The sequence below is a fragment of the Anomalospiza imberbis genome, chromosome 1, assembly GCF_031753505.1.
Source record: "Anomalospiza imberbis isolate Cuckoo-Finch-1a 21T00152 chromosome 1, ASM3175350v1, whole genome shotgun sequence".
Taxonomy (NCBI): domain Eukaryota; kingdom Metazoa; phylum Chordata; class Aves; order Passeriformes; family Viduidae; genus Anomalospiza; species Anomalospiza imberbis.
Genome location: NC_089681.1, coordinates 20,695,302 through 20,711,280, shown reverse-complemented (window position 1 = coordinate 20,711,280; position 15,979 = coordinate 20,695,302). Strand labels below are relative to the sequence as shown.

General features: G+C 50.0%; 1 protein-coding gene across 2 annotated transcripts; it reads right to left on the bottom strand.

Moving 5' to 3' along the window:
• Window positions 1-510: 510 nt before the first annotated feature.
• KLF10 (KLF transcription factor 10) lies at window positions 511-5,774 on the bottom strand. 2 transcript variants are annotated; one of them, XM_068183514.1, is made up of 4 exons: window positions 5,639-5,774; window positions 3,893-4,132; window positions 2,922-3,795; window positions 511-1,992 (listed from the first exon to the last, which is right to left on the bottom strand). In XM_068183514.1, the coding sequence occupies exons 2-4, from the start codon at window positions 4,121-4,123 to the stop codon at window positions 1,733-1,735; spliced, it is 1,365 nt and encodes a 454-aa protein (XP_068039615.1). In that variant the 5' UTR covers window positions 4,124-4,132; window positions 5,639-5,774; the 3' UTR covers window positions 511-1,732. The 2 variants fall into 2 exon arrangements, with proteins under 2 accessions (XP_068039615.1, XP_068039626.1); XM_068183525.1 differs by lacking the exon at window positions 5,639-5,774 and adding an exon at window positions 4,262-4,462.
• Window positions 5,775-15,979: the final 10,205 nt, after the last annotated feature.

The window sequence follows — 15,979 nt, the reverse complement described above, 5'->3', positions numbered from 1 at the left end:
TGCTCTCCTCCTGGCAGGGGACTCCTGCAGCAAGACCTTTAATTGGGCAGGCAAAGGCCCAGCCTGGAGCCCATCTCGGTGCCAGCACCACATGCCCACTGGCTCTGGGGAGGGCCACAAGGGACCCAGATCCCACACTGTGGGGTAGCAGCCACCACCTCTGCCCAACAGCCAGGCCATCAGGAACGGACGGGTTCCTTCCTGGGGAAGGCAGTGCAATCACCAGCACAAGGGAAATACTTATCACCAGAGTCCTAACGGCCCACAAAGGCATGATTAGCTTTGGGTGCTGAAGAAAAGCAGGGGGATGAAACGCTGGGACAAAAAACCCAAAACAGAGATGCAGAGTAGTAAGCGCAGACTTGCAATTCCACTCCTGTGGGATTTATAGTGCTTTAAAAATATTAAAAATTAAGAGATAGTGTTCCGTTGGTCAGGACAACTTTATTTTGAGGTTATTTTACTTGCAAATGGATAAGTTCCACTATGAATTTAAAAAAAAGGTCGATATTAAAGAAAATTGGTTTATTGTAAACAAAGTATAAAGTACAACGTAAGAAATGTGCAAATCTTTAAAGTAGTCACAAAAAGCAGATCTAATACACTATTATCAAACCATTCACTTTCTGATATGTGTCCTCAACATAATATGATAAAATACAAATAGTGAAAATTGATGCATTGTCACAAAAGCTGGTTTAAATTCTAGGCTGGTGTCTTTGCTGCCTTGTTTTCCTCTTTGAATCACAACTTTCTAATTTAATACAATATATAACATATCCATTTCAATTTTAGCATAAACCACCTTTCAAAGAGTAACACAATTAAGAAGCCTAAGATTCTTGGTTTTCTTCTCTAATCAACCAGAGTAGCTTACGGTTACCAAGTTTGTCTTCAAGGTGCCCCATTATCCGCTCATGACAAGCACAGTGAGAAGGTGGAAAGGAAACCATAAGCAACACAAAAGCAGAAGCATCATGCGATGCCCAGGTATAACCAGCTGTAACAATCACAAAGCTTGCCAAAGCAGCTGAGAAAACATTACAAAGCTAATAAGGATTCAGAAATGTTCCTGCCCTTTGGCTGCCCATGCATTGCCCCTGCATGCCCATCCCAAGCCCCTTTGGACACAGCAGTGTAAAGCTGGGTGTGTTAACCACCCCACGCAGAAGGAGATGTCTAAAATCTCCAGGAGACTGGCACCAAATCATTGATTATGATGGGGTGAAGAACAGTTAGGAGAAAAATACTCCTACCAAGCAAAGGTGGCAGAAATAGCAAAACAGGTTTAGATTATCTTACGCAGGTGGGTTCTGGGCTTTCAAGCCTGTGCCTGTACATTGCCACCGTCCTTGTCTGCGCCTACTGAAGATGGACAACTGACAGCTGAAACTGGAGCTGGTCTCAGGCATGAGCAGCAAACCCTCAGAAACACTTGCATGGGACTAGATCTAGAGCATACACAAGTGATTTGCAAAATTCAAAACTGGCACAATGTGGCTGCTCTGCTCTAGAGCCTTCTCCTTCTTTCTCTCCTCACCAGTGCAAAAGACACCCGCTATTCCAGTCAGCCACTGGTTCTCCCAGCAACATCTTTTGTGACTGAGTGCAGGCTGCCTTTGCCTCTCTGTACTGCTGTCAGCAGCCAGTGCGGGAGAACCACAGACCGGGAGAAAAAGCATTTTCCAGCCAGCCTACCCCAGCAATTCCACCGTCTTCAGAACAAGTCCTTTCACTGGGTGGTCGCAGATGTTGGTGGCACGGCAACATCACTGAGCTTGCTCACTTCCATTTGCCAGTTCGGTAATTTCTTTGCCGATAAGTGGCGACGCGCGTGCTTCGTGAGGTGGTCGCTCCGCATGAACCGCCGCTCGCACATCGGGCAGGCAAACTTCTTCTCCCCGGTGTGCGTCCTGCGGTGCCGAGACAGTTCATCAGACCGTGCAAACCTCCTCTCACAGCCTTTCCAACTGCAACTGAACGGCTTTTCTCCTAGAAAGAAAGAAATTACACAGGGAAAAACCCAGTGAGTACTGAGCAATAAACACTGCTGCCGTAACTGGCAGGATTTCACTTAATTGTCAGGAAAGTGTCTATTAAGGCAGCTTAGCCAAAAATCTATGTAAGCATTATATACACAAAATGTGGAAAATTGTTTATATTTAATATAATATTTAAACATGCAGACTCACTATCTCCAAGGCTAAGTAGTATGGGTAAGGGTTAAGGGATTAAAAAAGGTTAAAAGGGTTAAAGGTTAAAAATTCTCCAGAGCCAACTTGTTTGAAATGCTCTTCACATCTCAAGACAGCTGATTTTAACACTCAGCTCCATATAAACTGCGGATAATGATGACTCAGCATGCCCAAAACTCCCCTCTGAAGCGCAGCCTGCAATGATGTTTTATGTAACCGAGCTCCAGTAGCGCACTGTGAGCCTGTGTGAAAATACATGGAACTCATTCTGCTACTGCAGTTAAGGGCTGAGGCTGGAGAAGTTACTCTAGAATAACCAACGCAGAAATAGTTTGGAGCGGATTCTCACATCCTCTCATCAAACAATCTCCAAGTTTTACCCACTTCTGGCAAAGGCATTCCTGAGGAGAAGCCTAATAAGGATTCTTTAACTCTGGAAAGCATGCTCCATGTTGGGCAAGGCCTTGCTTCCACAGATGCATTACTGAACACCTTCTGACTCGCAGCGAGTCCAGCACAAACAAAGTGCTGAGTCAACTTCCCCTCGGGGAGACTTCCCGTCAGAGATTAGGCAGCATTATAATGCTTGCTGGCAAAAAAAGTATTTCATTGCTGGCCCACAGTTTGTTCAATAAACAGATCCAGTAATCGCTACAACTGTAACAAGCTGTGTATACAACCACAGTTTTCTACATTAGATTTTAACATGCAGCAGCAGTAACCAACCTGTGTGTGTTCTGACATGAGCCTTCAAATGGGAGCTCTTGAAGTATGTTTTCCCACATCCTGGGTAGCCGCAAATGTGACTTCTTATTCTTGAAGAATCAGCCTGAGGAGTGGTTTTTGCTGTAGAAGGTACAAAGCCAGGAGCGGGGGCAATGGGAGACAGTCTCGTGCCATTTGGACTAACAATGGGAGCCTTTGAGCCCTGCACAACTGGCTGGGGCACAACAAACATGACAGCACCTTTGGGAACCTGGGTGCCCATGAAGACCATGGGCTGACAGAGAGCCGGCTGCTGGCTCGGCGCAGTGCTGGGCACCACAGCTGTCACAACATTGTTTGCGGGCAGTGGGACCATCTGGCAAATCACTGGCACAGGGGGAGCTCCGCTGCCTTGGGCGGGGGACAGCGGTGCTGCCACCGCGGGCTGCTCTGCTGGTTCAGGGACAGACTCCTCCTTGCTCACCGAGGGCTTTGTCAAGGGCACGGGACCAACAGCTGGTTCTGCAGTTCTTCCTTCTGCCACTGACAGTTCGCTGGTCTCAGCACTGGCTCCACTCGGTGCCACGGCCGAGCACACGGAGTGCTCTTCGTTGGTGTTCTGCTTCCTGTTTGTTTCCCTCCAAGCACTGTCCTGGTATTTGAGCACACTGGCTGTTCTCACAGGGCAGGTTTTGTGATCACAGAGCTGCGCATCAGCCGTGTGGCGGATAACACTTGTCACTCGAGCCTTCAGAAGCCTGGCTGCTGGAGACCTCTCTGCTTCTCTCCGAGGCGTGGCCAGAGGAGGCTTGGCAGCCTCGGGCAGCGCCTTGCCGAGCGGATGGATCACCTGCGACATCTCCAAGTCCGAAGGGCTGTAGGGAGGGGTCAGGCACTGCGCAGGAGAGAGGGACACAGTAAGGGTGGGGGGGTTAACAGGACATCACCACGTTGTTAAAAACAAGCACACACACCCAAATTGGAAAACTTACAAATGCTGGTATTGCATTAAAGTCCGCTGCTCCAGGAAGCAAAGCCTCATCACTTTCTTCTGACATGTCAGATGCAGGAGTTATGGGTCTCATTTCTCCATGTCTCTTGAGGTCCGATTTCCAGTTGCAACTCATAGAAATAAGGGCTTCTACGGCCTCATAATCGCTTTTTTCAGGGGTATTGTTCCAGAAATACCTCATATCTCTCTGTTTTTCAGTCATCATCTCCATTTCTCACTCCTGTTTTGGTTAGAGAAAAAAAGAAACTTTAAACCTGATGCTAAGTTTGAGTATTTTGCAGCTGCTTGTAAGAAGGCATTGCTAAAAACAAGCAAGGCAACCTGTGCAAAATAAATAAACTTAATGTACCTGTATTTTACTGCCTTCTTTCTTATTTATGTAATATTTTTATGAAGTTGTTAGCGAGGAAATCTGGCCATCAGATGAAAATTATATAATTACTTGAGACAAAAGAACTACTCTGGATGTTAAGTATGTTAAAGTTATGCCACACTACAAGAGCTGTGTCTGAGAACTTAAGAAAAAACTTCACACCCCCCAAAAAAAGTAAATCAAAGCCTCCTCCACCATCCCACCCTCCTTCTATTTTTGCTTTGGAAGCACACAGCCCTCAGGATTGTGCTTATTTTGGCCACACTGGGGCTGATTCACATTTTCTTCGAAAGGTAACAGCAACAAAAAATGTTCTATAAAATGCTCAAAGGATCTCTCTCACGCACACGAATATGCAAGGGCAATCACCTGCCCGGAGAACCGGGCTACACGCCCGCGTGCGCGCCCCCACCCCGCGCGCGGTCCCCGCCCGGCCCTCCCGCAGGGCTGTGGGCGGGGCTCGGGCGCGGGCCCCGCCCCCGGCCGCTGGGCGCGCGCCACCGTCACCTCAGCGCACCCCGGCGGCCGCCCCCGCGCGCGCCGCCCCCGCCCTCCCTTATTGGCTCCCTCGGAGCCGCGCCGGGCGCCCATTGGCCGGCACCGAGCAGGGCGCGGCCCGGGGCGGGGCACCTGAACAAAGCGTGATCGGGCGCCGCCGCGCGCCGACCTTTCCCCCAGTTCCCCCGCGCGGCGCCCCCGCCTCCGGCGCGCGGCGGCGGCCGGCTGTGAGGGAGGGCGGGCGGGGGAAGGAGCCCGGGCAGGAGGAGCCGTCACAGCGGGCGGGGGCCGGGCGGGGGTCAGCGCCGCCACACCCGACGCCTCCCGCCGCGGGGGAGGGGAAGCGAAGCGGCGACCCTGCGGGAAGCGACGGCCGGCTCTTCCCGCAGCGCCGCTCCGCTTCCCTGCCGCCGCGCCGCCCACCCCGCGTGGCGCCGGGTTCCCCCCGGCTTTCTCCTCCTCCTCCCTCGCCGCTGCCACCTGGTACATGCAGCCGCCGAGGCCAGCGCCCGCACCCGGTCGGGAACGCAGGCGCGAGGGACTGCACGGCGCCGGACCGGCGCTGCCAACAGGTTCTCGGCGGCTTCTCGCCGTCCCGCGGCTCCCCTCGCCCGCTTGCCCAGCGGAGGGCTCTCCATGCGGGTGGCGCTCCTATAGCCCACCCCAGCAGCTCCGGTCCCCCACCGCCACTCAACCCCTTCAGCCGCCACCCCAGCCCGACCTCTTGCCCGCGGTCCCTCCTATCGTGGGTCGCCCCCGCACGTGTCCCGGGGATCCCCATGCCATGCCGCACCACCCCCGGGGACTCCCTCCGTCCCAGCCGCCCCGACCCCCCGGGATGCCCGGTTCGCTCACCGGAGGAGCCGAGCCCGCCCCGAGCTGCCGCCGCCGCTCTCCCGGTTTTCCTCTTTTTGTTCGCCGCTCCCCACTCGGGCGGCGGCGCCCCCGGGCCCGCGCGCGGGGGGGTGGGCGGGGCCCCCGGCCGCCCGCCGGCCAATCGCGGGCAAAGGTGTGTGGGGCGGCGGCCAATGGGCGCCCGGCGGCCGCGCGTGATCGGCGGCCGCGCGGCGGCGTGGCCGGAGTGTCAGCGCGGCGTGTCCCCGCCGGCGGCTGAGTCAGGGCGGCCGCCCCCGCCCCCCCTGCCGTGCCGTGCCCTTCCCTTCCCTCCCCGGCATCCGTGTGGGAGCGGCGGGGGCGGCTCGGCGCTTCCTCCTGCATGAGGTCACACGGCGGCGGGGGAGGGAGCAGCCTCCCCGGTGCGGCCCCCGCTCCCCGCCGGGCTGAGGTGAAGCGGGGCCGCGGGCGGGGGGAGAGGGAGAGAGAGGCGCGGTCGTTCCGACCTCCTCGGGCCTTTCTGGCCCATCCCCGTGGCTGGGCGCGCCCGGGGGACCAGCTGCTGTGTGCTGGCGGCACCCTCGGGGTGGCGGAGGTCGCTGCCACGCGTCGGGACCACCCCAGTCTGCACCGGGACTCCCGGCTCTGTCCGTGTCAGCCCAGGGCGCTGCTGTTGGCGGGAGATCCGAGTGAGACCGCAGTCTGAGGAGACCCCATGCAGGTCCGCCCCGCGGGGCTCGGCCGTGTCTCTCCGCGGCTGCCTCGCCCGCTCGCCGGCTGCTGCCGCCCGGCCGGCTCGGGAACAGCTGCGGCTTAGCTGGGTCACTGCTAATCGCGTTACCCCGCAGGCTGCGGCGCGCCAGGAGGGCGAGAGCCGTGTGGTCCGGTCTGCTCCATGCAGGGTTTAAGGCGGGCTCTTTTTCCCGTCAGAAAGTTGTAATGAAAGTTGAAAGAGCGGCTGTGTGTGTCAGGACCTGAGAAGCCAGATCCAGGCCAGGCTGCAGCTGTGACTGGTGTTGGGCTCTAGAAATGCTATTGATGCTTTGTTATGGTTCAGTTTCTTTCCTCCTGCTTATTTAGCCTCACTTAAGAGATTTCCCCTCCTCCTTCTCCTCCTAAGCAGTCCAGCGTCTTTGGTCAGAGCATTTTCCTGTTTTTTTTTCCTAACACCTTCTTTGCCTTAGTCTTCCACAGTAAGACCAGTTATCCTCAGGACAATGGGCCTCCTGAGCTGGTAGACCGGGAGTAGAATGGACACCCTGTAATCCAGGAGGAAGCAGTTAGTGACCTGCTGTGCCACTTAGATGCTTACAAGTCCATGGAACTGGATTGAACTCATCCTAAGGTGATGAGGGAGCTGGCGGAAGTGCTCGCCAAGCTCCTCTTCATCATTTATCATCAGTCCTGGGTAACCAGAGAGGTCCCACATGACTGGAAGCTGGCCAGTGTGACACCCATCCACAAGAAGGGCCAGAAGGTGGATCCAGAGAACTACAGGCCTGTCAGCCTAACCTTAGTGCCCAGCGGGGTTATGAACCAGATCATCTTGAGTGCAATCACATGACACACAAGACAACCACGGTATCAGTCCCAGCCAGGATGGTTTAGGAAAACCAGGTCCTGCCTTACCAACCTGATTGTCATTTTATATCCAGGTGATCTGCCTAGTAGATGAGGGGAGGGTTGTGGATGTAGTCTACCTGGGCTTCAGGAAAGCTTTTGACTCTCTGTCCCATAGCATACTCCTGAAAAAGCTGGCAGCCCATGGCTTGGAGAGGCAAACTCTTCACTGGGTTGAAAACTGGCTGGATGGCCTGGCCCAGAGAGTGGTGGTGAATGGCATCCAGTCACCAGTGGTGTCCCCCAGGGATGAGTGTTGGGCTCAGTCCTGTTTCATATCTTCATCGATGATCTGGATGAGGGTAAATTTGTGGATGGCACCAAGTTGGGTGTGAGTGTTGGTCTGCTGTGGGGTAGGATTTCTCTGAAGAGGGATCTGGACAAGCTGGATCAATGGCCCAAAGCCAGTGGTAGGAGGTTCAATAAGGAGAATTGCTTGGTCCTACACTTTGTCCATATAACCCCATGCAGTACTGCCTGCTGTGGGTAGAGTGTCTGGAAAGCTGCTCATAAGAAAAGGACCTTGGGGTGCTGCTCAACAGCCACTGAACATCATCCAGGGTGTGCCCAGGTGGGCCAAGAAGGCCAGTGGCATCCTGGCCTGTGTCAGCAATAGTGTGGCCAGCAGGACCAGGGCAGTGACCCTCCCCACGTACTGAGCATTGGTGAGGCCACACCTTGAGTGCTGTGTCCAGTTCAAGGCCCCTCAATTCAAGAAGGACATGGAGGTGCCAGAGAGAGTCCAAAGAACAACTGAGGTGCTGTGCGGTCTGGAGCGCCAGTCTTGTGAGAAGCAGCTGAGGGAACTTGGGGTGTTTAGCCTCGAGAAAAGGAGGCTCGGGGGTGGCCTTATCACTCTGTAGCTCCCTGATGAGAGGTTGTAGCCAGGTGGAGGTTGAGCTCTTTTCCCAGGCAGCAAGCAACAGGATGAGAAGACAGCCTCAAGCTGCCTCAGGGTTAGTTTAGGTCAAACATTAGGAGGAATTTCTTCACATAAAGAGTGATTAGGCACTGAAATGGGCTGTCCTGGAGTCATCGTGCCTGGGGGTGTTTTAGGAAGTGGCACTCAGTGCCATGGTCCAGTTGGCATGGTGGTGTTCAGTCAAAGGTCTCAGATAGCTTTTCAAACCTAATTGTTCTGTGATTATGTCATTCTTCCTGTCCTCCCCCTTTTCAGTGGCATCATGGTCCTATTCTTTCATTCTTCTTAGTTCTTCCCCATGTCAGCCAATCCCAATTGGCAGAAGGGGTCTGGCAGCAAGTGATGTGTTCCTGGAACTTGCTGGAAAGCAAGGAAACAAGAAACACCTGTCCCAGGGAGTTTAGTTATGCCTGAAAGAGAAAAGGAAAAAAAGGTCCTCTAGGCTTGCCTGTCCTGGCTGCCAATCTCATGTGCCCTGGCATACACCGTGTTTCTTAATACATCTCAATGCACCTTCCTTCCCATGATTTCTGTACCGCTTTTGCTCTACGAAAGCCTCTCCCTGTGGCCATTCCCAGTAACCTGCACTTGCCAGAGACTGCTCTGCATCACGTATAGGCCATTCAGATCCTGCTGCCTCCTCTACCATTTCTGGATCCTCCCTAATGTATTCCTCCTCCACTGACACCTCCAGCCACTGATGTTTGCAGCCCTGCCTCCCCAGCTGCCCTCTTTGCTTCTTTAAACCAGCTTGTTTCAACTTTAATTTCCAGATCAGCCCTCTGCAGCCACGCCTCTCTTCAGTCTGCTTGTCTCCTGACTCAGGAAGCCTCTTGCTCATTCTCCTGTGTGAGAGTCTCTTCTCACCCTTGGGCTTTGTTCCCACCATGTCAATGCTTGTCTGCTACTGCTGCCATCCAAGTGCAGAGCCCTGCAAGTTTTGTGTTGTGTACTGACCAGCTGTAGTCAAAATACACAGAAAGACTGGCGTTGGACTGCTAGATCAAAAACCTGTTACACTTCCCCTCCTTTAGGCCAGATCTTCAGATGAGTTCTGGGTTTAGCAGGGAGTATGGGCTCTGAAAAAGAGACTGCTTGGTGGTGTGGGGGATCAGGACGCAGGTCGGGTGAAGGACTTCGTGAGAGGGTGGAGAGGGGGTTTGCTGTGCCTGTCCTCCACAAGCAGGCTTGACTGTCATCTCAGTGGCATGTCCTGTAGCTGTGTTGGTAGCAGCTGGCCTTGGCTCAGGAAAGAGCAGTGCTCCTAAATGAGGAGACATACCTGTTCCTTGACTCCCACAGTCCACAGAAGTTTTGTGTCCCCCCAGAGACCTCCGGTCCCTTCTAAATGCACAGTCAGAAGCCCTGTGTGTGTGTTCATCTGCTGTATCTTCTCCCCATGCTCTGTGCTCTGCCTTTGAATTACAGAGCAGAACTGTCAAAACCACCTCTCCCAAAAATAATCTCTTGCTTCAGAGGCTGGAAAATGTGACAGCTCATTTTCATATGCAGAACGATGCAGTGGGTGTCTGAAAGCAGCTGAGGCTGAGGGGGTGGCCAGGGAAAGGCAGCTCTGAAATGGCAGCTGGGGAACATGAGAGGAAGGACGGACGGAAGGAAGGGAGCAAATGAAGATCGGGGAGGGGGCGGAAGGAGGGCCGGAGGCGGCAAGTCCAGGGCATGAGAGGGTTGTACAGTGTGGGGCTGTTCTTTTTTCCCCTGTCCTTCTGCTCCCATTCAGTTATTGAATTAGAAGAGTATCTCTGCTGCTAATGACAGCAATTGCCAAGCTTGATATATCAGATAACTGGGGAGAGGGAGCATACAGTCAGCAACAAGACAGCTTGGTGCTTTTTTTGTCTCCTTTTTCCTTCTTCTTCATGCTCCATTTTCCTCACATATCCTAACCTTAAGAAAAATCTGCTTCATCCTGGTTCTTCAATTGCATATTGGAGTACCGAGTGAAAAACAGAACTCGTCATTAAGATTTCAGTTTATGGGTTTTACTTTGCTTTACCAATCTGATTGCCAGATGGAGCAAATCCTGTTTGCCTGGCAGTGCCATGTTCCTCCCCAGCTCTACGTGATACTCACCCTGGTTTCTGTGTACATGCATTTTACAGATTATTGCTCATGGCCTTTTGTCTCTGGAGCATTTGTGGCTGTGCCTGAGTCACTGCAGTTCCAGTCCTGCTGTGCCTGCTCAGTGGAAGGCTTCAGAGGCTGTCAGCAGTGTTGATGTTTGCACTGCTGCCATAGGAGACAGCCTCGTGGGGTCAGGGAAACCTTAAACATCCCCAGTGAAGCCAAAGGGCAGGTGAGAGAAACTTCTTTTTGGCGAGTGAGCTGTTTCTAGTGAAGGTGATCTCTGGCAGCACTGGAAGCAGCTAAAGGATCACTGTCAATTCACAAGTATTTTCCATCCAGTTTCCCAGAGAAGCTGGGGTTGTGGTTTTATGCCACCCAGGAGGAAATGTGTATTTCTTTAGGAAAATGTTTAGGATTTTGACTGTTAAGCACTTGTTGGTTATTATGTATGCCTCATACACTGTATCTTAAGCTTAAATTTCAAAAAGACCCACTTGTCCATCCTGCAGGTCGTAGAATGGTTTGGGTTGAAAGGGACCTTAAAGATCATCTGGTTCCAACTTCCCTGCCACAGGCAGGGACACCTTTCACTAGACCAGGTTGCTCAAAGCCCCATCCAGCCTGGCTGTGAACACTTTCAGTGGTAGAGTACCTTATTTTTCTGATTGAAAAGCTAAATTGTCATAGGATTGGGACAATAAATTAGAGAAGAGAATTGGGAACACAGCTAGTAATTTACTGGCCAGCTTTGTAACTGGTCTAGGGGCTGAGGCTAAGTCAGGTGAAACTACAGTCTCCTGAATTTCACCCCTCACTTAAGAAAAACAGCTTTGTTATCTGTGGCTTATCTTGGCTTTGGCATGCAAAATTAAGAAGGTGTTTTAAGTTGTTCCTTTATCCTAAACTCTTTGATTTCTACATACAAATAAGCAAGAGACATTTTCCACTTCTCATGACAGGACATCAAGGGGTATTTTTTACTTCTGATGAGTACATGTTTCACATAAGACTGTAGGATAGATGGCTATTTTAGCACAGGAAGAACCCAGGTAAGTAAATGTTTGCTTCAATACATACTAAAAATTGTGAGAGGTTTTGCACTCAGCTGTTTCAGTGCAGGATTAGGTTGTATGCCAACAAGAACTTTCCTTGGGTGCTGTGGCTGTGTTTCTTCTGAGGACACTATGCGGGAGGGTTGGTCCCGTACAGCTACAGCCCTGCTTCCATCTGTCTTTTTGGAAGGTCAACCAAAACAGGTGTCTGGTCAGCTCAAACCAGCCAAGTCACATACTCACTGAGTGTCTTGACCCAAGAAATCCTGGGAACCCAGTGCCAATCAGGAATTAATATTGGAATGATTTGTTTATTCCTTCAGTGCTTCCTATTTCACTTCCCATGGTGTTTATTTTTGTTTAGTATCTTGTGTGATCTTTCTTCACTTGTGCAATGCTGGTGGGTTTGTTGATACCTCCAGTGAAGTGCAACACTGCTGTGTCACATGGAGTTTGTCATTTCACAACAAGATAGGTACCTTTGGAGATCTGTGGAAGAATGTGGCAAAGTGACATTGCTTTTTTTTGCAGACAGAGCTTGAAAAATATCAGAAAACACAACAGAGAATGTTTTCTTCTTGAGAGGATAACATACAGGTCTGTGCATTCCACCACTTGGAAAGGTATATTTAATATATTTTGAGTTTTCTCAGTGTCATGATTGATTTTACTATTCAGTAAAAAACTTAACTGGTCAATTTGAATTTCTGCTATCAAAATCAGATACTTAGAAGCTGAACTGTCAGCCAATAAAATGAGAAGCAGACAGCCTGTAAACGTTGTAGGATGAGCTTGTGTAGCTAACAAACCCACCCGTTCCTGCTATGATCAAATAAATGTTTTTCTCAATTGAAGTGTTAGAAACACATTTGTGTCCTTTTCCTGCCAAAACAGAATTTGCCTGTTACACTGTGACCTAAAGGTTGCTGCATTTTAAAATGATCTGATGGGCTAAGTCATAAATTACCATCATAAAGGTATGAAGGAAATGAGGTGGTAGTGGTATGGGACATAGCACTATAATATAAAAGTCAGCAGGGACACTGCCTTTCCTCCTAACACAGGTAACAGCATTTCCATACCTCCCACTATAGGTATTGTCCTGGTTTTGGCTGGTATAGAGTTAATTTTCTTCCCAGTAGGTGGTACAGTGCTGTGTTACAGATTCAGTATGAGAATAACATTGATAACATGCTGATGTTTTAGTTGTTGCTAAGTAGTGCTTCCCCTAAGTCAAGGACTTTGAAGTTTCCCATGTTCTGCCTGTGAGGAGCTGCACAGAAGCCTGGAGGGAGCACAGCCAGGACAGCTGAACCAAACTAGCCAAAGGGATATTCCAGACCATAGAATGTCATGCTCAGGTCCCCACACCATGTGGGACCTGAGCATGACATAAATGGTATGGAATAAGGGATGGAGAAGGTGCTGGCATTGGCTGCAGTAGAGTTAATTTTCTTCATAGTAGCAGGTTTGGGCCTATGTTTGGGATTTGTCCTGACAACAGTACTGATAACAGAAGAACGTTTTCATTATCACTGAGCAGCACTAATACAGAGTCAAAGCCTTTTCAGCTTTTCACCTCATCCCCCCAGTGAGGAGGCTGGAGGAGCACAAGGAGCTGGGATAGCTGACCCCAGCTATATATCCCAGAGGGATATCCCACACCACACGGCATCATACTTACCACATAAACCTGGCGGAAGAAGGAAGGGGAGGATGTTTGGAGCAATGATGTTTGTCTTCTCAAGTCACCATCACATGTGATGGAGCCCTGCTTTCCTGAGGATGGCTGAACACCTGGCTGTCCATGGGGAGGAGTGAATGAATTCCAAATTCCTTGGTTTGCTTTGTTTGTGTTCTTATTAGACTGTCTTTATCTCAGTCCCTGAATTTTCTCACTTTTCTGATTCTCTTCCCATCCCACTGCCAGGCAATAAGCAAGTAGCTGTGTGATTGCTGACAGGGTTTTAGCCATGACATGTATTTTGATAGAAGTCATGGGATCTAAGGATCTTCTTTCCTTTAAATCTACCTTTATTTATTTTTGGACTACTGATTAATTTAATCTTCATATGACAAATGAGGTAGAGATGTTAATAGCTCCCACAGTGTTAATTTATTAATGTAATGCCTGAACCCACTGTGTACCACTTAGTTTATGTTCAGACAAACAATCTCTAGATAGGAAATTAAAGTGAAAAAGGACAGGTAGCATGTCCTTCATCTGATACAGACTAAATTGCACCCAGTTTGGCCCCCTGCAGCCGATACACTCCTTCTGTATGTGTCAGCAGGCCTTGAGCTCTCCCATGTCCTGCTGCTGTCTTTTGCCAAATTCTTTGCTCACATACCACACCCTTGGCATCATGGTACAAAACATCACTGGCAAGCTCTTAAGCCACCCACTTAATATTAGTAAATGGTTTCCTTATTTTTCTTAAGATTTCACAGGAATTAAGGCAAGGGGCACACTTGTGAGACCTGTGGAGATCAAGACCTTGTGTTTCAATTAAAGAGACATCATAAGAGCCACACCTTTGTTGCTCACATAGTCTCTTAGCAGCAATATAAGGATTAAACCATTCTACTTAAAATCTTTAAAACAAGAGCCTTTGTGAAAGCCAGCTTTGGTGTTCCTCAGTGCAAGTATCTCCACCATGAGCTCAGACTGGCATGTGGGGCTGCAAGGAGATAGATTTCTCTTTATTCTCCAAATGCACAATGTATAAGGGACAGTGTTGGCTTTGTCAGAGACTACAGGGAGGGAACCTCTGTCAGTGGAGTTGCCCTCATGACCAGAAAAACTTGCCCAAAGATTTTCATCAGTCTTTGCAAGATCCCAGGTGCAGCTGGAGATTGTGCAGGTTACGCACAATGTGTGTATCTGCCTGCATACCAAACCCTGCGTGGCAGCAGGCTGCCAGCATCCAGCTGCTCTCTGAATTCTCCTCTGTGTGTCTCACTTTGCTCTTGCAGCTCAACTTTGGGGACACACACTTCATTCCTGCAGCTCTGCAGGGGACATACACACTTTGGTCTTGCAGCTCACAGTTGGAGAGTCACTTCTGTCCCACAACTCATCCTTGGTCCTACAGACATTCACTCTGTGGGAGCCACAGTATCCTGGTTTTGGCTGGTATAGAGTTAATTTTCTTCCCAGGAGCTCATACAGTCCTGTTTTCAATTTAGGATAAGAACAATGTTGATAACACACTGATGGTTTAGATGTTGCTAGTAGGGCTTGCGAAAAATCATGTTTTTTTCAGCTGTGTTTTGCTAATGAGGAGTTGCACAAGAAGCAGTAGGGAGCACAGCCAGGACAGCTGACCCAAACTGGCCATGGGAATATTCCATACCATAGAATACCAAGTTTGGTACATAAACTGTGGGGAATTGTCTGGAAGCTGCCAGTCACTGCCCAGGGGTGGAATGGGTATTGGACAGGGGTGATAAGCAGTTGCACTATGCATCATTTGTCTTGGTTTTATTTATAGCTCTTTTTGTTCCCTCCCTTTTCATTATAGTCATATATATTATACATCATCATTATTATGATTATGATTATTATTATTATATTTTAGTTTATTTCAATTAAACTATTATCTCAACTAATGGGTTTTACCTTTTTTTCCATTTCTCCTCCTCATCCCACGGGGTGGGGGGAGCAGTGAGCAAACAGCTACATAGTCTTTAGTTGTCAGCTGAGGTCAAACCACAACAAACAGTAAGAGGAAGAGGGACAGTATGAGCCTTGTTTGAGGTGACATGCACAGTGGCATCCTGACCTAATGGAAGCTTTTCTAGAAGAGGGCACTGTCTTGTCTATATTAGATAGGATACATTTTTCCAGCTGGATCTGTGGTGCAGACTGAGCCCATGTAGCTGGTTATGGCACTGTCATGGTTTGACCCTGGCGCAATGAAAAAAATTCACTTCCGTGTCAAACCACGACAGGTACCCACAACTCTGCAGGGCCTGAGTGATGTGTTGGCATTAAAGGGCTGGCAAGCAGCCTTCTAAAGCAGCCTTCTAAAGACCTCAATCTGAGCCTGCCTATGACTGCTGTTGCCCTGGTCCAAAGTCTTCTCTCCACGAGGGGAAGAAGGAACAGGGAAGGTGGGGAAGAGGTGGACAAGGTCAGTGTTTGAAAGGGTGTAGATATGTAGGCACGGGTCTGTTGCAAAACAGCCATGGAGGCTCTTGAGCATGGAGAGTACAGAGTACACAGGCATGGGAAGCCAAGGAGGCCTGGGCAGGTGGGCCCTGTGCTGACATGCTTCTCTTCATCTTCTCTGTAGGTGCAAATCATCTATTCCAAGGGATCCTTGTTGTCAGCAGCAGGGAACTGAGCCAGTTTGCAGTGTTTGACCCTGGGCCCACAATTGTTCTTGGGTTTCAAGAGCAAAGTGCATATAAATATACCCAGAGTCACTATGGGTTAAGCTCATTTAAGATTAGGTGTTTATAACACAAGCATCTGGTTTTATAGCTCTTTTTATCATCAGTGAAGTGCTAACAAATATAAACCACTGGGTTCAAGCAAGTTATGTTTTTCCCTGATGTGCAATGAAGTACATTCTAGGCTCTGTTGACTCCATCTCCCTGATGATAATGGAAACCTGGGCAGCAACCACAGTGGGTGACTCTACAAAGCAGGTGAGGTGAGGTGAGGTGGATCCC

Bases quoted from the DNA above. Each gene is read 5' to 3' on its own strand.
- KLF10 (XM_068183514.1), bottom strand. From the start codon at position 4,123: ATGGAGATGATGACTGAAAAACAGAGAGATATGAGGTATTTCTGGAAC. The intron at 3,796-3,892 runs GTAAGTTTTCCA...TCTCCTGCGCAG, and splicing joins TTAATGCAATACCAGCATTT to TGCCTGACCCCTCCCTACAG. The intron at 1,993-2,921 runs GTTGGTTACTGC...CTTTCTTTCTAG, and splicing joins TCATGTCAGAACACACACAG to GAGAAAAGCCGTTCAGTTGC.